A 23,976-nucleotide genomic window follows, 5' to 3' on the forward strand; every position below is an offset into this window, starting at 1 on the left:
CAAAACCAGCCCTGCGGGGCTTTTAACCCGTTCCTACTACCACTACTTATCTGCACAAAAGTAAGTAAATCACTACAGGGTTTTCATAAAGTATGGACAGATTTAATTCGCTTATAATTTACATAAAAATGCTCATATTGAAATCAAATAAAGTGCAAACGGTAGCGGAAGGATTAAATTTTTACCTTTAATCTGCACCAGCTCAGTTCATTCACCAACACCCCTCCAACTGGGCGCCATTTACGTCCACACATTCGCGTAGGACCGTCTAGGAATCGACTTATGTGGGCTGTTGATGATGCTTTCCCTTACCCTGCTCACTGTTGCAGGCGATGTTTACGGTCTCTCACTTCGAGGACGGTCCAGGACGCTTCCTGTCTCCAAGAACTTAGCATGCCACTTTCGGATTGCACTCTCAGTCGGTGCCGGCTTTTTGAACTCTTTGGTGAACTTTCGACACACCAGAATTGGCCTTGCCCTCCCTCTCCCTCTCTCAACGTGTTCAGAGTTGCCGCTTATCTAACAGTGTTGCCAACTAAAAATGTAATCCTTCCGCTACCGTTTGCACTTTATTTGATTTCATTATGAGCATTTTTATGAAAATTATAAGCAAATTAAATCCGTCCAGACTTTATGAAAACCCTGTAGTGATTTACTTACTTTTGTGCAAATAAGTAGTGGTAGTAGGAACGGGTTAAAAGCCCCGCAGGGCTGGTTTTGTTCCCCTTGTACTCCATGATATAAATTTTGTGACCAACTTAAAACAACTGGCTAGGATAGTGCGTAAAACAGCTGGCTAAAGTAGTATTATTTTCATATTATTTTAATTTAAAAAGTGTTATAAAAATTTTAAAAAATGTAAAAACAAAGCATCTTCCTCGGTCCGGGTTTGAACTCACGAAAATGGAGGTTTTTGTTACTAACTTATAGCGCTAGACCATGAACAACAATCGCTTGATTTCTGCTATTTGAATGCAACGTGGCAAGAAATGGATAATGCCAACCAATCAGAACTGTGTTTTTCGTTCCTACTTCCGGGAGCATTACTCTCCTGAGCTAGTCCTGTAAAAACTACATCGGTGTGATACGACCCGCTTGGGAGAGTAATACTCCCGGAAGTAGTTTTTTGCGCGCTACTCTAGCCAACTGTTATACGCACTATTCTAACCAGCTGTTTTAAGTTGGTCACTTAAATCTATATCATGGGGGTCAAAGGGAAAGAAGCCCTGTGGGGCTTCTAAATCGTTCCTACTCCTACTCCTACTTCTACTACATGTCTACACAAAAGTAAGTGGATTACATTTTTGGGTATTATTTGCATCTTATTTTGATGAAAAATGTGTTGTGATTTAAAAAAAAGAATAAAAACTTACCTTAGGCCGGGTTTGAACCCACACTGCAAGTGATTTCCGTTACTAGCCCGTAGCATTAGCACGCTCGGCCACGAGGACCGACAAGAGCAAGTGCTTGATTTCTGCTATATGTATGCTACGTGACAAAAAAACGGGTAACGCCAACCAATCAGAACCGTATATTTAGCATCTACTTCCGGGAATATTACTCTCTCGAGCTAGTCCTCGGTGTGATTCATTCTGAGCCATTGTTAACGCAGCTTGCGTGAAGAATACGAAACAAAAAACTGCTGTTAAATAAAGGTTTAAAAGAACTATGAAGACAATCCTTGCAGAAGAATAACAATATTATCAGCATCATTGAAACATAACGAGTGTTCACAAAGTATGTGACAGCCATGAATGAATTCAAAAGTGTTTTTTCTATATCATATTTACACATATTACCGGTAATTGTTCTATTTATTGATATAAAATACAGCGCCGTATAAGACGCATAGTCGTATAAGACGCATCCCTTTTTTAGGAACAATTCTCGGGGAAAAAAGTGCGTTCTATACGCCGTCAAATACGGTATCTTCTTGTTCCCTAGATCTTCGAATCTATTAGGCATAGAACCTTGAAATTTTGTACAAATGCTTCCCTTAGGTCCTAAACTGTAGGTAAAACGGGATTTTGTGAAATGCGGGATATAACAGAGCTATAATTATTTCTGTTTGCCAGCTCTATTGCCAACTCTACTTATTGAAAACAATAGAACGCAAAAAAAAAAAAAAATCGAACGGAACACTTTGCCGAGTATTCTCGACAAGCCCAAGATACGGACTTTGAAACATTGACTATAGTCGACATTTGTTGGTTAGGAAAATTTCCTTTCCGTTGGCATACGCAGTGAAAGGGTTATTGAAGGTAAGCATATTACTATCATTCTTTCGTATTTCGCTATTAAATGTGAAATGACCTAATGTTTACAATGAAGTTTATTCGTAGTAAAGAATTCTTACGTGTTTGCTTTGCTTCTTTTTCTGGTGTGGCGCATGTAATACATGGTTGACTGATTTCAAGTTAGTTTTCCCATTGTGTCCTTTCTTCCCTCATGGTTGCACATCTTCAAAGAATGATTTCAGATTTATCAACAGAGATGTCCTGTGTCGATGTTCTAAAAGTGTCCGGTATTCGAACCCGATGCAAATTGGGGTTAAGCTTACAGATTATTTTTGCTGGTCGGGAATATGACTTAATCCAAACTTTTGTTGTCCCTATTTTTTCTGAAGGGGAAGAAAACTAAGACTCGGATAAAATTCCGTTTGTTTATGGTGTTTATCAAAATATCGTTTTTGTTGCTCATGAGTATTTTGTAGATACACTCTCACGGTCTCCTTTATTTTGATTAGTGATTCCTTTCCGATTTGTGTCTGTGATTTTCTTAATTGACAATTAGCTTATGTTCTTCGTTCATAACCAAATAATAAAAAGAAGGCGGATTTCTTGGTTCTTGTTTGTATATGTTTATTCAAGGAGGATATTTTATGCGGTACCTATTGAGGCTATTTTGTTTCGTCTTCCTGAACGAAGAATTTAAAAGAATTTTGAAGTGTTCTCTTAATTACCTCTACTAGGCGTGTGTCGATATGGCTGAAAGCTGAACAATATTTAAGAGGTCCCATCACGGTGAAATTAAAATACCACTAATTTTACAGTAATTATGTGATATCTTCAATAGATAAAAGACAATCGAAACTGGACCAAGATCTCCCTAGACAATATTATTTTACACGAGACACTGTTATCAAGACTCACTTATCTACTTTCGATTTCCAGCCACTTAGAAAATCGGCATTTATTTTCGCGTTTCTAAATGGTTGCAAACGGAAAGCGACTAGGTGACTCGTGATAACGGTACCTCACGCAAAATAATATTGTTTAGGGCGCTCTTGTTCCACATTTCGATTATCTTTTATCTATTTGAAGGTATCATGTATTTACTGTAAAATCAGCGGTATTTTAATTTCGCAGTGATTAAACCTCTCAAGGCGCCGAAACCAAGGATAACATCTTCCACTAACAATTTTAATTTCATCAGTAACTTGTGTGTGGACGTTTGTAGTACTGGTAGCTAACTCCGTTGCCACTTCCGTTGGAAATGGCCCCAAAGCGTCAACTTGTCAGGTGATACCCATAAAAATGATAACTAACCCTATTTTTTATGAGTGCCTTTTTAATTTCTGTTATTGCATACACGTCTTGATTTTATGTGCGAGGAAGTATTTCATAGGTATTTTGCATATAATATTTACGAATATTTTGTAGGTCTTCATGAATCCGAAGTGCGGTGCTGGTGGTTGCTTGTGTATTAATTCAAAACATTGTTTAGCCAATGATTTAGGAATGTAGAGCAAATAGATTAAACCTAATCTGTATATTTCTGCGTTCTGTGTGATAAATTGTTCTTTAATCGAAAGTAACCAACAGGCGGAGTGTTGATATTTTTGCTGGTTTTCTTCCTGTAGAATGGAAATACACTGTAAAGAAAAAATAGCGACACCTCAATTCTCAAGGTAACTTACACAGAAAACCATAGTTCCAACCGACTAGAAGAGAAATAGAAGGAAATTATGAGTATGATAGTTCATTTGCATTATCTGTGACACCTATGATGTACTTCAACACTGACTAATTATTTTTGTATCAGTAATATTCTCACTAGATGGCACCTGAGAACGTTTCGTAAGTTATTGGAGTGAGAATTCTGCATTGCATTTGTGATGTGTAGACCAAGGCAATTAACATTTTGTGATTGTTCTCTGCTTCGTCATTGTTTGAACCGTGTCAAGTAGCAATATTTTTGTTGTGCAGCGCTGCTTTTGTATGAAATTGTCGATACATGTGGACTGTAAACAAGTATGATGGGTAAGAAATGTGACTTGTCGCCACGTGAACAAGACATAATTCTTGCTTTGCACAGCTAAGTTACATTTCTAAGGGAGATGGCTGAAATACTCAAAATCCACCATTCGACGGCAGAAAGAGTAATTCACAAGCAAAAATAGTATAAGAAATCATCCCTTCGTCAACAGTGTGATAGAAAAAAAGAAAGCATCACCCAGAGCAAATCGCCAAATAAAATCAAAAGCATTTCATAATTAAGGAATTACTTCCCCAAAAATCGTTTCTATAATTTGAGATGATCTTTGAACTGCAGTTACTCGTACGACTGTATTATCTTAACTGTATGAAGAAGATATTACGAAGACAAAGCTGTCCAGAAAGTCGAAACTGACAAAAACACAGAGGACTTCAACACGTAGGTTTGTGAGGCGATATGCTACTTGGACTTATGACAACTGGAAGCATGTTGTTTTCTCCGTTGAATGAAGTTTAGAATAGTGAGAAATGATAATGGTGTGAAGTTGTGGATACGAATGAATTAGTAACTTGATACGGATTTTGTTTAAGAGATGCAAATATTCAGTTAGTGAGTGATGGTATGGGCTTGCTTCACCGGCAAAGCTGTCAAAACAATGGATATATGTAAAGAGTCATTTGATGCACAAAATCATCTTCTAATTCTGGTACCTAAAATTCTTACAATAGATAAAGATAACATTCCTGAAGAAAATATGGACTACTTCGTTTTCCAGGACGTTAATGCTTAATGTCCCCGAGCGAAAATCGTTAATACGGGTGCAAGAATATGACTATTCAAAGACTCACGTGGTCTCCAAACTCCCCTCACATGAATCCAGTTGTAAAGTTTGGGTCAATATGAGCAGAATACGCAATAGACAACTATCTCGGATAGTATGGAACTCGCGGAACAGACAATTTGGGAGTGATTCCATGAAATCAAAGTTGCATTTTGCAATAGCCTTGTCACCAAAAGATGTCGACGATTCCCTGCACTTCCTAAAGCCCATGGTCCACATACGAAATCTAGTTTTATGTATTGTACCTCTCAATGTTCGTTCACAATATATCTTACTCACAAGAAATTACATTTTTTGTTTTGTGCTGTTATTGTTGATCTTTCATACGTTTATGTATAGCCTAGTTCTTCCCACAAGCGTTTTTGCTGAAAACACACATAGCTACGAATATATGCATACAAATCCATTATATGCATATAAAAAACCTGAAACTGCGGCGCAAGTATTAAGATTGAACTGGTCGTTAAGAATATGCATTGTAATACTATCAGCAATTCATGTAAAAACTCATATTGGTTAATGTATGTTGTAAAAACCATATCCGAGCAAGTGTCGCTATTTTTTCTTTACAGAGTGTAATGTCTACGTAAAGTTCATCCATGCGGTGTTCGTCTGTGAAATTTCTTAGTGAAGAGTGTATTTGAAGAATTGAGTTTTTCCTGGCTTTAGAATGGAAAGCATGAGAGTCTTCAGTTTCTAAACCTTCTTATTTTGATGTTTTCTCGCTGTTCTAAGCGACTGACGATAACGGCAGGGTGTTGGTCACCTCGAATATGACAAACTTTAAAATGATAGCTAAGTTAATTTTATTACAGCTTTGTTGGGCTATGTGTTTAGATATATCATACATTTTCATCTATAAATAATTTAAATTTTCGATTCAGTAGCGGAATTTTCGTAAGACGCATATTAATGCGTAAAGTTCTTTCTGCTATGTGGATGCTTGGCATTCAGATTTAGTTGATCTCCAACTACAATATGAGACTACTCTTTCGATACCAGACCTGAAGGACAAGGACTTATTACTACGCATTCGGCAAGGAGATCCCCGACCAGAACAAACCTTTGTACATATTTGGAACAAAAGCAGATCTTTTACAAAACTAAGTCCATCGCAAACATAAAAGACTTCTCACTGCTAGCAATATGCACGTGACCAGGCTTTTTCATACCAGTTTAAGGGGGATCTCAACCCAGGACCCAGGATTGGAGCCCAGGCTATACAGTACAACATATATCAATTTTGCAATGTGTTATTCTATGGTTGTTAATGAATGATGATGTGATATTCTGTCCGAAGGCAGGTATACCTAAAAGTCCCTTGGCAAGGTGAATCCATCGTGGTTTGCCATTGCTTTCCATGGGATGAATGTTCATAACATCCTAAGGAGATGGAACCTAGAGTTCAACATCGTATCCGAACTTCTGTCCCCTCCGCTCCAAATTAAAAGAAAAGTTGTGCTGGAATTTGATTGCTGGACCATTAATTCTCGTCAAATTAATAGCATAATTTACAGCAAAACAAGCATAAACTGTTGCTGGATCCAACATTGTTCTCCAGCAATATTTTCCAGTATGCCATGCGGGCACATTTTTGCCCCGAATAGACCAATAATTGGAGCGTTCGTTTTGAAGTCGGAAGTGGATGTGGTGAGGGTAGGATGTGGCCATTCAAACAGCCAATTGTAGGCATTTTAAAGCTGGAAGTAGGCGGATAGACACATCCTATCCTCACTCTAAATCACTAATTGTCTGACGGAGGAAATTAATATGTACAGTACATTACCCAGTGACTATACAGAAGAGTAATTGTACAGTGGGTAATTGGATTAAATATAGGTAAGTGCTGCAAATAATAAAATTTAAACTCCGCCCAACTTACCTTGTACTCCGCCTTCCCTCACCAAATTTTAGCTTCATCCGGCTTCATCCTGCCAAATGCTTTTGAGATAAGGGCTGGAGATCTATTCTTTAATTACATGTCTGTGGTCTCAAATCAGGGTACCGCAATTTGTTGCGGCACTCATCGCGGAATTCTCTCCGTATAAGTGAAGAACTTACCACAAAAAAACTCTTCCATTTTTAAAAAAGAAAAAGAAGTACCTTCATTTACACTTATACGCTTTACTATTACACGCCACAATTAACATATATTAATATACTAACCTAAATAACTGATATGATATAATTATGTTATATACTAATAACAATTATATCAATGGCTTGCAACCGGAGTGCCTCGGAGAATAGTGATAATTAATTTTCAACACTTTAGACACTGTCAAGTATGCTATGCACTTACCTTAGTTTCCTTCTTCTGAGGAAAATATATTGTTATATCCTCCTTCCTGCAGCTACTCTTCTGATCTTTGTCGCTGTCGGGGTAGAGAATCGCGTACTCTTTCTTGTGAATATTTTGCAAGTGTTTCTTCAGCCCCGTTGTATTACTAGAATTCATTTTCAATTTTATCTTCTTAGGCTTACATAATTTACAAATAGCCAACTCGACATTCGTCGCAATTTCAAAGTAATCCAGGAACTTTTACGCCGTGCTGTTTTGTGTGGATCAAGACTCGAACTTGCAGAAACAGTACCTGAATCCGTTTCACTTTCAACTGGGTCCCCATTTGGCTCTTCTAAAATATCGCCACCACTATCAACATTTACACGTTTTGCTCGTTTCCTTGAAGGGTGATTTTCCATTATAAAGATGTTTTTATACCACCAAAAGCGCTTGTAGACAACAAAAGAACTCCTCACAACACAATACGACCCAATTCTTTCGGTTCGTTCGCGCTTGTAGCAATGTTGCATTATCGCATTTTATCAACTCTCGCTTTCAACTTATATAGTGTTGCCAGATCTAAAAAATAAAATTACTGACAGATATAGGGCCATTCCTACCATCTCCCACCAAACCTATAGGGCCATTCTACCAAACCAGTGTTTGAATGGAGTTGCTTTTGAGTTTAACGTACCGTTCAGCAGCGAGGCTATATGAGACGTGGACCTACTGCTTAACGTGGAATCCGAACCACATGAGCTCCCGCCGGGAATCGAACTCGGGAGCCAAAGGCGCGTACGCTAACCGCTTAGCCACGGAGGAGCTCTAAACCAGTGTTTGAATTAAACTTCCGAACTAGAGGCGGATGTTTTTGATAAATATATAGAAAGAAAATACTTATTCCATGTAAAAGTATCATGTTATTTCTGCGAGCCGGGCCGGGGATAAACTTTGACGAGGGGATATCCCGCCATCCCCCAACATTAATCGCTAGTAGTAATGTGAAAAAGACAGAAACAACAGAAATATCACATTTCGCAGCAATAGGGAGTCTTATTCGCTTTTCAGACCAAAAACAGAAGTTCATGTATTCGTTCGTGTATGTGTTTGTGTCGGAAATAAAGTCCTAAATCGATGGTATAATAAATTTCCAATTTACAAAGCTTTTCTTTTTTAATGATGTTTAGAAACTAAAGAAGGCTTTAATTCTGAAAATCAACCTTGAATAATAATAAATTTCATAAAATGTCTATTGCCCCAATCACTTTTTTGTTCCTGGAGGCATTAATGCTCAACTTAGAAAACTCAATAAATGTAAAATCACTAAATATACAATTAAATGTAATTCATAAATGTTGCGAGACTACTCGTGCGAGACATAACCGAGTCTTGCCTAGCGGCTCGTATCGCACCTCGCGTCTCGCGTGTATCCCTAAACAGCGTGTACTACTTGCTACTTTCATTTCGTTCTTCATATGTGAATCTCATTTGTTCATACCTCAAAGGTCGAAGGGAGTTAGGATTGTTTCTACTGCAGATTGTACTTGTTGTTCCCAAACATGATCGCGTGCTCTTCCATGATACTGTAAGTGATAGTTTTGATCTTGTCTAATTCATTCAAGATCACACTGGCCATCGTCTCTGATCAGCAATACCAACTGTCATATTTCATATTACCATCTACAACGTGGCCTACATGACCCACGGGATCTTTCATGTTGGTTGTTACCGAAATGACCAGATCTAATTCCAAGTATAGACTGTCAGATGTGACTGAAGAAAATCAGAGAAATCCTCAGTTGAAAAATGAAATGAAATCTTTGAGTTTTACGTCCCACGGTTATGCCGGTTAGGCTAAAGGAGACGGTGAAGATGAGTAATGAATGAAATGGTGTAATGAATAAAGTGGGAGGAAACGGGAGAACCCCGAGAAAACCCACGCACACGGTGTTTGTCCACCACAAAGTTCACTTGGCGGGGGCTGGGATCGAACCCGGGACCCCTAGCACCAGAGGTGAACGCTCTACCACTGAGCCACCGCGGCCCAAAATCCTCAGTTGAATAAGTTAAACTGTCATCTCCGCGTATTGATATATAACCGTGCTCAGTTCTTACAAAATATATCCCGTCCCTACTTTGATTCACTTTTGGACAACTCTAGACCGTAAACTTGTATTTTTCGCCACAAGTCCATGTAGACTTGTTTTTCAATTTGTTTCGTTCTAGCTGACTAAGATCTTATATTTACATAGACTTGTGGACGAACTTTTTAACTGATCCTCATATTATATATATATATATATATATATATATATATATATATATATATATATATATATATATATAGGGTGTTTCAAAACAACACCGACAACGTTTGGCAGGTGATTCCTGGCACCAAGATAAGACAAAAAGTATAGACCAACTTGGGTGCACAAATGCTTCCTTTCGGAGTTATGGGCTGCCGAAATCATGAAAAAATGAGCTTTAAAAGTCCATAGGTCCAAAACTATGGCACCTACCATAGTCGGGTCAAGACTTCACTTAGGAACTAGTATGTGCCCTATCCAAAAATCCATGTTTCAAAATTTTGCGGTACTTCCACAACAGTTTTTGTAGATTGAGTTTGGTTAAAGATATAATTTGAAGTTCTCACCAACTACCTCTAAAAAAATTTTAAGTGAAGTCTTGACCCGACTACGGTAGGGTCCATAGTTTTGGAGCTATGAATATCTAAAATTCAAATGATGATTTCATGATTTTCATGATTTTTCATGATTTCGGTAGCCTATAACTACGAAAGGAAGCATTTGTGCACCCAAGTTGGTATATACTTTTCGTCTTATCTTGTTGTCAGGAATCACCTCCCAAACGTTGTCGGTGTTGTTTTGAAACACCCGGTATATATATATATATATATATATATATATATATATATATATATATATATATATATATGTATATATATAGTGTGTGTGTGTCTTTGGATCTGTATATCTGACTAAAATGAACACTTGTCTGTATTAATAACCTGTGTTATAATTTCGGCACTATAGCACTGCCTTCATCATGTGTCTAATGGAAACAATTATATATTGCCGAAACTGTAATACAGGTTAATGTTTGCTTTGGACTTATTTTATTTTTACTTAAGATATGTAAAACAAAATTATAACCAGCTTTTCTGCAAATTTTCTAGCGATAAATTATTTAATTCATCAAAGATATTAAAGATGCAGAAATCACTAATAATAGTATTTCCTTGCAACAGAACACGACAACTTCAGGAACTGTTGATCTTGAAAGAATACGATAGGTTTTACACAAATCATCTTTATTTGAATATACTACATACAATCTATATACAATCTAAATGTCTATACAAAAATATACACTGGTGATTGACGGTGTAGGACCGTGGTGACATGTCATTGTGTTTAAAACATATGAAAATAAAAGGAGAATACTTATTGTTAAAAGTTACACAAAATGTGTAGATATTTCAATTACAATCCTCCTAAAGAAAAAGAAAAAAAAAGTCCTCTTGAATATCTGAAAAAAATCTTTTTGTCCATTACTAGAATTTTCGTCAAGATGTTGTATAATACAGTTTTCCTTTTCTTGTTTCGTTAAATCACAGCTTAGATAAAAATGCTACTCAGAAAATATCACAGATAAAAATATTATAATGATTAATAAATTAATTAATAACTACTGTTTTTTTTTTAAGTTGCGTCTCTTCGAAAGCATTGTCATCTGACTTAATGTGAATACTTTCAGGCACTTAATTAATTTAAAGTAATTGTCTATACTTCACACACGTACCTTTAGTACTGAATTATAGAGTTAACACTGAATTTTCTTTACATGAAAAATAAATAATTTTCACAAAACTATTAGGAACCTATGTGTTTTCACCTTTTTCTTTCACTTTATATTCGACGGTGAAGTACGCAGATCCTTCCTTTAATTTTTGCAGTCTCCTCTAATTTTACAATTTGTTTTACAATTTCTTTCTTTTACATCTGGAAATCATAATCACGGTATACCACTTTTGGATTGAAACATGTATTTCTTTTTCTCTTTTTTTCAATTTTCTAAATCTGTTCTTACTCTTGTTTCACATCCTTCTATATCATGATTCAACTAGAAGCAATTCACATTTTAATAATATATTATTGAAGGAATGAGAGAAAAATTACTTAAAAGAAATTTCATTCTAAACTAAATACTTATCTATTAATCATTAGTTATTTATTGCATTTTACATTACATTTTCCTATTCCGGCACTTCGGTCAGAAATATGACAAGTTGATAAAGTGAAACAATTAGTTGATAAAGTGAACATGCTAACAATACTTATTGTGTAAGTATGAAAACAAAAGTATCAAATTCTATAAGAAAAATATTAATAATAATATTAAAAGTAACAATAATAATAAATATAAGTTTAATTTGTCATGTGATTGTTATTGTTATTATTATTATTGTCACTACTATTCTTAAATATCACCAATTGCCACTGAAAATACGTTTTGTACAGTCTTATTTTACAAAACTTTCGGCTATCCATCTCTCTTTGCAAAGCTGAAATCTTACCCATAAACGAAAGTCAATAAAATATATTTGGATCTTCTTTAGCTATTTAATTTGTGGATTTTAAGCAAAAATACAGAAATGTTATAGGTATGGTAGTGTATCCTTCCAAAGAGAGATGAGTTGCCACTTTTGAAACATGATTTGCATCACACATTTTACATCAAAACATTTATAAATTAAATGAGTACTAATCAAGGGCGCCCATCATGGGGCAAAGGTGGGGCGCTTGCCTCCCCTAAGAGGAAATCGTACTTGGGAATATCGAAAGCCCATTAGAACTTTTACATTAGTTATAGCAAAATTTGAAACTATATTTGAAACCTCGCTTATATTTACCTCCCCTTGGAAACCACAACATGGGCGCCCTTGGTACTAATCAATATTAGAACAACTAATAATGCTTGAGATGTGTGCGTTAGAATCTTTAAAAAAATAGTGAAAATAAAAACACTGAACACAAATGCATGTAAGGTCGTAAAGATATATATTTAAAACAAAACAGAACTAGATCGAACATTTTGTGCTTTATAAATATAATACGCTATTTTATTTTATCGCACACTGTTGATATAACATTTTCTTTGTGTACAATATGACTGTTTAATCAGATAAAACAGATTTTATATTTTTTTTTCTCATAGTGTATTTTATAATACATACATTTACGTTTATACATGAGATTTATTTCTTTTGTTGCTTTTTCTGCTTTCCTGCGAAAGACAAAAATACTTGTTCCAATGTGGTCTCACTAATAGAATAATCCTCCACGGATTTGAAAGTATCCTTAATTCTTTCCATCGAAGAAAATAACTTTGCCCATGGCACGGATGGATCCGTGACATGATAGTGTAACAACCCCTGCAAAATAAATAAATAAATAAATAAAGAAATAAAGATTCACGGAAACGTATTAAATACAGAATGATTTATACTCATTTTATATTTCGAATAATATAATCTATATCTTAATTGCACTATCTATATATTAAAATGCTAGGTTTATATGTTTGTGGTCAAGAAAAGTTTATATGTTTGTGGCCAAACCTTTCGACAGTGAGTTCTCGGGAACCATAGGCTCTAAAAAGATGCCGTTTTCACTGATCGATTGTAAATTTTGTGTAGCTTGTTCAGTTCTAATTGAATATTTAAAAAATGGCTGTCATTTATTTATTACATCTTTTAGAGGTACAATGGAAGCTTTGAAATTTTAAAAACGTAAAGCATGATATCCTACAAGTTATACATTTCAACACAACACATTTATATACGGAGTTAGTATATCTCTCCGGTGTTTATTTCATGGCCAAATGATAATGAAAAACGAAAGATAGCCATTTCTTCAGTCTAAGATGAATCTATTGTTTGGAGTGTTTTGCCCAATGAACACCATATATCACTGACATTATAATTAATTGTGTGTGTAATGTATTTGCTTATTGCATACTGCATGAAAGAAGAAAGAAAACACTGATCATACATGAATTAGAAACTTCAACCGAAAGTAGGCTCAAATCTTGCAAACGGTGCAAGATATTGAAAAAGTCTCTTTATGGTACCCCTTCCCGAATTTTAGCAAGACGTCCTTCACTTGTGTCTGTAAAAGGACATGTACATATGTTGTGAGGAATGACAAGGAGATTCATGCTCATATGTGAATGATGCGCTGTGTAGAAAGCGCAGGTTTAAAAAGTTATTATTAATATTCTTCCATTCCTAGCAGCCTGGCAGCCCACTTCTAAATATTTGAAAGTTTCAATTCTCTACGGTTCTGAATTAATCACTTCATATTGACATAATAATAAACTTCCTAAATATAGTCTATCACTTGCAGTCTTCTTTCCTTCCCTATTTTACTCTCTGTAACATCTTTAAATATTTCAATCGATGTTACATATCCTTTTTCTAACTATCTACGTTAATTATCTTCCATTCCTGATTCGACTCTAGGCCATCTACGTTTGTAGTGGACAAAATCGTGTTTTTAAACTTCTTCTGGATTCTATGCTTCTCAGTTGTTCGTTCGAGCTCCTTCGTGGCTAAGCGGTTAGCGTACGCGCCTTTGGCGTGGGAGACCCGGGTTCATTCCCGGCGGGAGCTCATGTGGTTCGGATTCCACGTTAATCAGTAGGTCCACGTCTCATATAGCCTCGCTGCTGAACGGGACGTAAAACTCAAAGTCAACTCAACTCAACTCAGTTCTTCGTTCTACTAATCATCCCACAATCTTTCACTTGCATTTATAATCACTCTACGTACTTTAGCTTTCAAGGCATAATCGTGGGGCGTTTAATTGAAGACTTCACTTTATTTAGTGTCATTCGCTTTTCAGTTTCACCAACCTAAATTTCTTTATTTTCCTCCCTGCCTACATATTGAACTTTAAAACTCATTAATCAACACAAAATTAAAATAAAATTACAGGGATCAAATTACGATACCAATCAGAGGGTCTCGTGTGAATGTTATTTTTATCTAAAAATTATACTGCTTAATGTAATTTTTATAGCTATATTTTACCTACAATATTCAGGATGCGTAAAACCTAGTCAAAACTGTCACATTTCATTTCATTTCATTTCATTTCATTTATTTGCCTGTTTCATTAGCTTACAAAGCATGAGAAATTCTCATGTAAGCATTACAGTTGTCAGAAAAAAAAAAAAAAAACATACAATATTGTCAAGTACCAGAAGTATACATCATGTAATCTTTCTAAAAATACAAAACCACATAATTAGGTAACTGTTTCTACCACACCAGGCATGTACTCACAGACTTTTATTCGATGAATATGTTACTTCTAGAAAAAAGATCTTGCGAATGAAACTAAAAAAAAAAAAAAAGAAAAGAAAATACGTAACCTTAAAAGATATAATCTTCCTATATTAAAATTTTATTACTTTTAAGTTAGCAGTCCAGTAGCTGGATATAAAACAAAAAAAGAGTTGAGTTGAGTTGATTTTGAGTTTAACGTCCTGTTCAGCAGCGAGGCTATATGAGACGTGGACCTACTTATTAACGTGGAATCCGAACCACATGAGCTCCCGCCGGGAATCGGACCCGGGTCTCCCACGCCAAAACAAAAAAGATATAACACGCAGATCATATACTTTCTTTCCTGGATGTAATGCCTATCAGAAGTAGATTTTGTGTCCCTTTGTAATTTATAAGCAGATTATATTTTTCAATTGTGATTTTCCTTAATATTATTTATGTGACAGATTACTGCATTACAATATGAATCAAAATTCATACACCTCGTACGTATTATATAGGTTGGATAATAAATATTGGAAACACTGTTCTCACATCAGAAGGCTGTGTCTTAGCGCTGCAAGATATCCGTAGCTGATAAGGGAATGTGCGACTACGCGTATGAAATGTGGTGAGTGCCAACGGCTCTATGTTATTCGGTCGAAAGCAGCACTGACGTAAAATAGAGCAAAAAGTGGAAGCGCCATAATATGTTTCGGAAACGAATAACGTGAATGGATTAAGATTCAGGGATTTCGTGACGACCTATTCGCAAAAATGAATAAAGAACTTCGCGGGAAGCACTATAAGGGTAAACATCAACCGTGTCATATGGTGGTCCCTGCAATACACCGACAAAGATTGACGCGCTGACGAAGTACATTTTCCACATGCGTGATAAAAGGTGATAGAAATGAAAGGCGATTACATTAAAAATATGTAACAGGCAGTGGTGTATTTAGGATTTTGTTTCGGGGGGCTATGCAAAACACGGGGAAGCAGGGGAACAACTGCCCACCTGAGTTTAAGAATTAAATATATTTTAATCGATTGTTTATTAATATACTAGGAAAAAACGTGACACTCGTATGTCGGTGAAGGATCTTCTCCCCCCCTCCCTTCCCAGGGCAAATCTGAAATTACGCTCCTGCAAAGACACGCTGAATATTTGTAATCTCATTTCAACTTAACTGATTTCATTTTAGAAAAATTGAAATATTCAGTTTTATCTGTGTACGTTTTTACCTGAAAGAAAATGTTGAGACAAGTTGAAACTGAAATATACTGACAGTTTTAATGGTAAGAATTGCAAACTGGTGAATCTACTTACTAACAGATGTTCTTCTGTGCATAAAGCCAGGTACGAACTTTAACAATGTTCCCATTACCTTTTCCCGAGCCCTTGTACTTATACATGTATATTTACGTTTACGCAAAATATTCTTCCTGTCATGTGTATTTATCTATAAACAGGTTTTTTTCATAATAAACATAATAAACTATATTGAGTTTTTCGTTCCCTGTCCAGTACCGAGGCTATATGAGACGTGGATCTAAAGTTTAAGATATAATCTGAACTACCATAATGCGTTCAAATTTCAGTGTTCTCTCACGGGAATCGAACCGAGGCTTCCGTCCACAAAGGAAGCGCGTGCTAATTACTAGACCAGCGGGAAGGGCTGTGTACATTACGAAAATCCATGTGGAATCTCATCTGTTAGTTAATACTTGGTATGAACTCAGAGCTCCCTTACTTATTTCACTAGAACATAAGCTTACTACTAATTAATTTTCTTTAACAGGAATACCTGATGCTCATCTTTCAGATCACAGGGCTGAAGTTCTACTTCTACCGCTCGCTTTACTATGGTTGCGTCCTCCCCACTAGAAGAGTTCAACTTAATAAGAACTGTAAATCCCTGTCCATACTTCATTTTCAGGTACTGTGTACTACCAAAACACATAAACTGTCCATTGACCATAATAGCAAGCCTGTTACATAATGCTTCACACTCTTCCATGCTGAAACAGAGAAAATATTATTAGTAGCATAGTTGATCAATATGAAACACAAATTACTTCATTTTTAGTGGAATTATTGTCACTAGTTAAACAAATCCACGTGGAAATAATAGGAGATTTAACTATCTTTAGCAGTAGTAAGCACATTGAACAGAAAATTACTCTTCCTCTCTTCTATAACTAACACTGATTCGTTTCCTTTGTTATAGATAGAATTTCTCTGATAGCACGTGACTAAATGACCCATCAGTGCTGACGCATAATCACTGAAGTTAACTGAAGTGAGTGTGATAATCGGTTGTATGAAAACACTGATAAAGATGTTTCGAAGCAAAAATGTGACAGATTGGCAAAAAGACAACACTGTTTAGATGTACCCAGAGGCACACAATAAATGAAGTTGCTCGACCTTTTGGTCTATCAAAACGACTGTCAAACATGTATGCAAGGAATGGTATAACACAAGTATGAACGCATCAAAACAGCATCAAAACTGTGGTCGCAAATAGATCCTAACCTAGACAGACCGGTTACACATGTTTAAGGATTTTAATTTTTGATTTTAATCTGAGGTTAGCGTCTCTTTCAGCAGCGAGGCTATATCAGTCGTGGACTTACATCTTAATGTAAGTTACGAACCACGTAAGCTCCCTCAGGGACTTGTTCAAGAAAAATCGTTTCTTAACTGGACACGACCACAACAATCAGTGAATATAGGTCAATCCCAATCAATTTCTGAAAGAACATTAAATAGGGGATTTCATGCAATGAATATTTGGAATACATGAAAAAGGTCAGTTATCCTTGTACGTCTTCAATTGGCTCACGAATACAGACGCTGGACTATAGCAGACTATAGCTGTGTGTGATTCGTGAGTCGCGTTTTCGTTTATGTTCCAATGACACACAACTTTGACTGCACCAAACGCCTAATGAAGCATGTGACTTGCAGTGTCAGGTTCAATCTGGAGAAAGTTCTGCGATGGTGGTTTCTGTACCATGAATTGGATATACTCATACAACTGAACATGAACATGAACCAGAATATTTATTTGGGCATTCTCAGTGACCAGTGCTGCCATTTCTCAAAGATATTAATGACTAACATCTAGTAGACTCTTCTGTAAAATGACAATTGCTGTGTTCACAGGACTCAAATCGTGTGAACATGGTCTGAGAACACATTCGGACAGTTTGTCGCACATAGTTTCTGACCTGCACCCAGATTTAATTGATACTCAATTAAATTGAACATCTTTCCGATTATTTGAAGTCATGGTTGAAACAATGAAGTAGGACTCTCCACACTCTAGTGAAGCTACGGAAACTACTCTGAGCGAGTAGATTTACATTGAGTGAACCCACCTCTCATTGTGTTACTTCCAAACAAAACTGGCCAGAGATGAGGTTACCCGATATTGGGTAAGTTCTACGTGAAGTAGCTAACTTTTTGGTTCAATGTACTTATTACAAGTGCAGATATTCATCTACCTGCAGTATCTCAAATCATTACATTTGTACTCATTTAATAGCAACAATAATTCCATTTGTACAGCTGCATTAAATCTATTGCTAAAGATAAATTAATTCTTGCAATTAATATTGTAAAATATAGGAATTAAGAGTGTATATGTTTGGGCGTCTATCTCTAAATTCATATATTTTAAACATTTATGCTAGAACCTGTGCATAAATTTCGAGAGAAATTCAGCCACTTCAGTGTATGTAAAAATAAATATTAGAACGACAAAAGCCACCGTGACTGGAACGAAGAGGTCGGTGTCAAATATAGAAGAGAAAGAGGAGAAAATAGAACAAGTGACTAGGTTTCGATACTTGGGTAGTATTATTAATGATGATATGAAGTGTGAACGTAAAATAAAAGCAAGGATAGGAATGGCATAAGAAATCGTTAGGAGGAAGAAAATACTATTTTGTGGGATCTTGACCAAAGAGTTGAGAAACAGACTCATAAAGTGTATCGTGTGGAGTACTGTACTGTATGGGTCAGAAACATGGACATTACGGAAAAATTATGAAAAACGACTGAAATCTTTCGAAATGTGGGTGTGGTGAAGAATGAAGAGAATTAGCTGGGTCGAGCGGAAAATGAATGAAAGGATGTTAGATATGGTGGGAGAGAAAAGAACAATTTTAGATATTATTAAGAGGAGGAAGAGAAACTGGTTGCGATATTGGCTAAGAAGGAACGGTATCATGAGGGACGTTTTAGAAGGTATGGTGGCAGGAAAGAGAAGGAGTGGCAAAGGAGACTACAATTAATGCACGATATCAAAGCAGAGAAATCGTACGTGAAGACGAAGAGATTAGCGGAAGACCACGGAGCATGGAAGCTTCTCAGTTGCAGCAAGTGATCTGCCAATAAAAGCAAAATTGATGATGATGATGGTGAGTGTATGTATGCTTAAAACACTCTTCCGTTTATTAGAACCTGCATTAATTTAAAAACCAATGAAATATCTCCTATATTTCCAAAAAATACTAAAAGTGCTCATATTTATCACGTCGCAGTACTTATAATTATATTTTCCAAATGTCAGGTTCACTAGAATTAACAAGCTTATTATGCATTCTTAATCAAGACGAATAATATATTACTTTAATGTGTTACACTAATGTTTGAAAATATGAAATTTAATTTTTCATTTACCTGTGAGAAGTGAGCACAATTGCTTGTCCTGCTTTTTGGCTCCTTTTAAGAATATCCCAAAGATGCCTTCTAGCAACTGGGTCAACTCCACTTGTTGGTTCATCTAAGAATATAACTGAGCTGTCTCCAATCATAGCCATTGCAGTACTGAGTTTTCTTTTATTACCACCACTGTAAGTGCCGCACTGTCTCTTCTTGTACTCTACCAGATCTGCAAGAAAGTCAGAAATATGTAATTACAATTGATTGAGAATTAAATACACGGTAAGGAACCACACTGCTCCTTTCATTCTTAGTAATGGCAGAAATCTCGAAAGAAAATCAAGTGTTCGAGAAGGGTATCTCGAATTACATAAAAAGTATCTTGTTTTGTGAGAATACTCCTTTTAAAAAAATAAACGTCCATACTCATAAATGCACTTTTGTAATTTTTTACAGATATTTTCTATCGTTCCGGTAAATTTCGACTTTAGAATTCCCCAGTTTCTTCTTTACAGACAAATCAGTTTAATTCGTATGCGTACGATACTTTCAGAAAAATTCAACTTAGAGAGAACTTAAACTGTGATGGACTCAGTGCCGGATTTGCGTATAAGCTGATTAAGCTATAAGGTAAAGAGAACTGGATGTACAATTCCAAAATACACTGTAAGATATAATAAATCACTAAAACCAACATAGAGCAATAAGAATTTGTGTTGTCTAGGCTCCTATGATATAAGTAATGGGGCCCCTTTCTAATATCGTGCTCCCTAAAATATCACTCATTTACTTTTTTCTCTACGTTCTGTATGGGCTGGTTGCACAGCTGGACATACAAAGGCCCCCATTACCCTCAATAGCTTAGGGCTGCATTAAACTTAAATCCGGCTCTGGATGGACTTAACAATTAACTTACGTTTCCGCTGTTTCAGGCATAGTTGCAACATAAATAAGTACCCAACATGAGAAGTTTTGTTAACCCAACATGGGAACGCATTAATATGTGATGTATTTAGCAGGAACGCAGTTGCTTGTATTGCATGTATGTTTTTCCTAATACACGGAAGTGATGTTATCAGTTTTATGTTTCTTTAATATTTCGAACCTATCTAAATACCTTCTATAAGGCTTATATCATTTTGTCCACTATGATTACTATAATCATATCAATGCGAATTACTATATCAACTTATCTATGAAATACACAGATAATAAATTTAAAAATATAAATACATAAGTAGAGACGAAAGTGTTTTTTAGAACAATCCAACGTGTTTCCATCCATGTTTAACTTAACCTATTTCCATTTTATTTATTTATTTATTTATTTTGGATAAAATACGGAATTTAGTTGCAAGATATACATTTTTCCTCGATTACCCATCATTACACAAACTATTCATTAAACTGGAATTAAAAATTAAACACATATGAAACAGAATTCAACAAAATATTACCTAATGCTGCAGTCTATTAAAAAAAATCAAAAGATAATCTTTTACCCTTGTTATACGGGTATATTATAGAACATCAATTCCGATTCCGGTTGTTCAATCTCGTTAATTTTGTTTATCTTATGGCAGAAACACGCGTCTTTCTATTCATACAAATCTTCCGTGATCAACAAGAATGCCAAATACCTCACTTAAGCAGACCCATGTTGTATAATTAGATCCTCTATGGTGAATATTTACAATATGATACTAGGTCAGAAAATATTACTAAAATTGATAAGCTCATTCAAATACTGCACAATAGAAACTGAACTTACCCATTTGAGAAATCCATTTGTTTACTTCACTTTTGACTTTTCCCCTTGGAATGCCTCGTAAATAGGCAAACAGTCGTAACATCTCATATCCTGTTAGGACATCAATAATAGCGTCAAACTGCGGACAATATCCTATTTCTGATAAATACTGAAAAAGTAATAATGCCATATGTCAATTACACTTGCAACACTTACTCGAAACTTTAAAACTTAGTCTAGTGAAAACTATATAGTAAATGAACTAAATCTTATTGCAATATGCTTATTAAATAAAATTCCAAAATGTGTCACTGAAATTCAGTTGTTAATATCAAAAAATGAAATGAAATCTTTGAGTTTTACGTCCAACGGTTATGCCGGTTAGGCTAAAGGAAACGGTGATTATGAAAAATGAACGAAATGGTAGAATGAAGAAAGTGTAAGGAAATGGGAGAACCCCGAGAAAACCCACGCACACGGTGTTTTGGTTAATATCAAGGATTTGTCTTTTTTAATATGCTTTGTCTTGATTAAGACATCTTTTGGTTGAAACCAATTTATTTCTTCGAAGCAGGATAATGAATTATCTTGTTAAATTTTATGTAACTATTTATTTATATCGCCTTGTAGATCTTTCTCCCTCTTTCTACTACATTTGCGATTAATGGTACTACCAGCAAATACAAATACAGTAGAACTACCTCATGATTATATGGTTAGCGTACGCGCCTTTGGCGCGGAAGATCCGAGTTCGATTCCCGGTGGGAGATCATAAGGTTTGAATCCCACATCTCATTTACCCTTGGTACTGAACGGAGCGCTAAACTTCAAATTAACCAATGAATACAATTAACAGAGATCCAAAATTATAATGCTCTTAGATATAATTTTTCGTTATTATATTTTGTAAGTGTCTTATTAATATGTGAACATCATATTGTTGTATACACAAATGGTTAGAGTTGTGCAGTTGGTTTGCGCGAACCGAGGCTTGATTCCATATGGGGAACAGGATTATAGGTGTTACCCCGCAGTGTAATGCAACTCAAAAATATCTATTTGCTTATTTATATTATTCTTCATTATGTTCATTTATACTATTAACATGTTTATTTATATTATTCTTCATTATGTTCATTTCTACTAATAACATGCTTATTTATATTATTCTTCATTATGCTTATTTATACTATTAACATCCTTATTTATATTATTCTTCATTATGCTCATTTATACTAATAACATCCTTATTTATATTATTCTTCATTATGCTCATTTCAACTAATAGCAGGCTTATTTATATTATTCTTCATTATAATACGAAGTTTCAAGGACTATTCCTTCCTTAATGCTAACCTCTTTTGTATTAGCAACTAGATTCAAATTCCTCAAATATGCATCTCCAGACGTTGGGGTTTCATCTCCTGTCAACATTCTGAAAGTTGTAGTTTTCCCAGCACCATTAACTCCCAACAAACCGAAGCACTCTCCCTCGGGAACTCCAAATTGTAGACCTTTGACAGCAGGAAATGATCTGAAGTTCTTTCTCAAATCGTAAACCAAGAGAACATCAGAACCAGATTGTGATCTCTGTTTACCCTCTGCAAAAAAGTAAAACAAAAATAACTCTTCTGCGTTATTTATTCATACTATCACAATCATTACATGAATAAATATAAATACAAGTGCTACGGCAACCATAAGTGAGTGAATCTTTCAATCCTTCCACTTACATGTGTAGTTATTTTTCAGTTTCAAAATGGAAGTAAATAAATAAATATTTTTTTAAAAAAAAGTTGAAATGGTAGTATAAGGGTAGTCTAATTTTGAAGCAGAGTAGCTACTTCAATAACCAGAGCTTTTGTGTTTGTACCACTAGATGGCACTGAATGCCAGAAAGTAGCTGATAGAAGTGAACTTTATTGGAGGTTTCATTATATAAATTAAGGTTGATTAGAAAATAATGAACCACACTTGTCTCATCTCAGAGCGACGGACACAATGTGCAAATGAATGAAGGGCTAGCAATACTGAAGTTTAATGACCATTTGTATATAAGTACATGGATGACCTACAGATAGCGCCACGGTAGTAGTATATGAGTGACACACACCAGCTATAGTTGAATTCCCAGTGGTGAAGAACGAAAGTGTGGGGAATATTCTTGTTGTGTACTGTGTATGGAAATTGTGAAATCGATATGAATACCGTTGAATGGTGGATCCGGAGAATGAAGGCTTCAGGAAGTGGAGAAATCAAGCTGTATAACTGATCACGTTCTGAGCTATCAGTCTAGATATGTTGCAGGACGTCAATGACATTATGCTTGAGGATTGATGTATCACAAGTCGGCAATGGACCGTACAGCTTTCCGGCAGCAATGGTAGTAGAATAGTAACAATGGTTATCGAATAATACCTTGTAATATTTGAAGGTATGCGAAAGACAAGTTCCTTTTTAAAGTCTTTCAAGAGAGACAAACAACAAAGGATAGCAATCTTCGCAATTATTGGAGCGTTTTGAGGCTGAGGGGGGAGGTTTTCTGTTCTGAATCGTTATAGGTGAGAAATCTGGGTTACTATTAATATCTGCAGGAGAGAAAAGGTAATGCATGAAATGGCATAATCCGCAATCAAGAAAAATGCTCAACACAACCTATTCCGTTGAAAAGATCACGATTACCATGTTTCGGGACACGGTTAAGCAAACTTTAAGGGAGAGATACATAAAAAGTAACTTAAAGTATTACATAGTCGGTAGAAATTAACGAAAGCCTGGCAGCATATTCCCAGAGGTCTCCTACACGTGTATAGGAAGCAAGAAGTTGCATGGCGTGATATTAACGTGACCGTAGAGC

The 23,976-nt window shown here is 35.6% G+C and overlaps 1 protein-coding gene across 2 annotated transcripts in view; it reads right to left on the reverse strand.

The window, feature by feature from the left end:
• Positions 1–10,657: 10,657 nt before the first annotated feature.
• LOC145694710 (phospholipid-transporting ATPase ABCA3-like) overlaps positions 10,658–23,976 on the reverse strand; it is a 104,325-nt gene continuing 91,006 nt past the window's right edge. For both annotated transcript variants that reach the window (XM_081771238.1, XM_081771239.1), the window contains exons 22-26: positions 22,476–22,720; positions 21,141–21,288; positions 19,388–19,598; positions 16,503–16,716; positions 10,658–12,798 (exon numbers count right to left, since the gene is read on the reverse strand). In XM_081771238.1, coding sequence (XP_081627364.1) covers positions 12,622–12,798; positions 16,503–16,716; positions 19,388–19,598; positions 21,141–21,288; positions 22,476–22,720 — 995 coding nt within the window. In that variant the 3' untranslated portion in view covers positions 10,658–12,621. The remainder of the gene's footprint in view (positions 12,799–16,502; positions 16,717–19,387; positions 19,599–21,140; positions 21,289–22,475; positions 22,721–23,976) is intronic.

This window comes from Thermobia domestica, chromosome 9 (genome assembly GCF_964235325.1).
Source record: "Thermobia domestica chromosome 9, izTheDome1.hap1.1, whole genome shotgun sequence".
Classification (NCBI taxonomy): Eukaryota; Metazoa; Arthropoda; class Insecta; order Zygentoma; family Lepismatidae; genus Thermobia; species Thermobia domestica.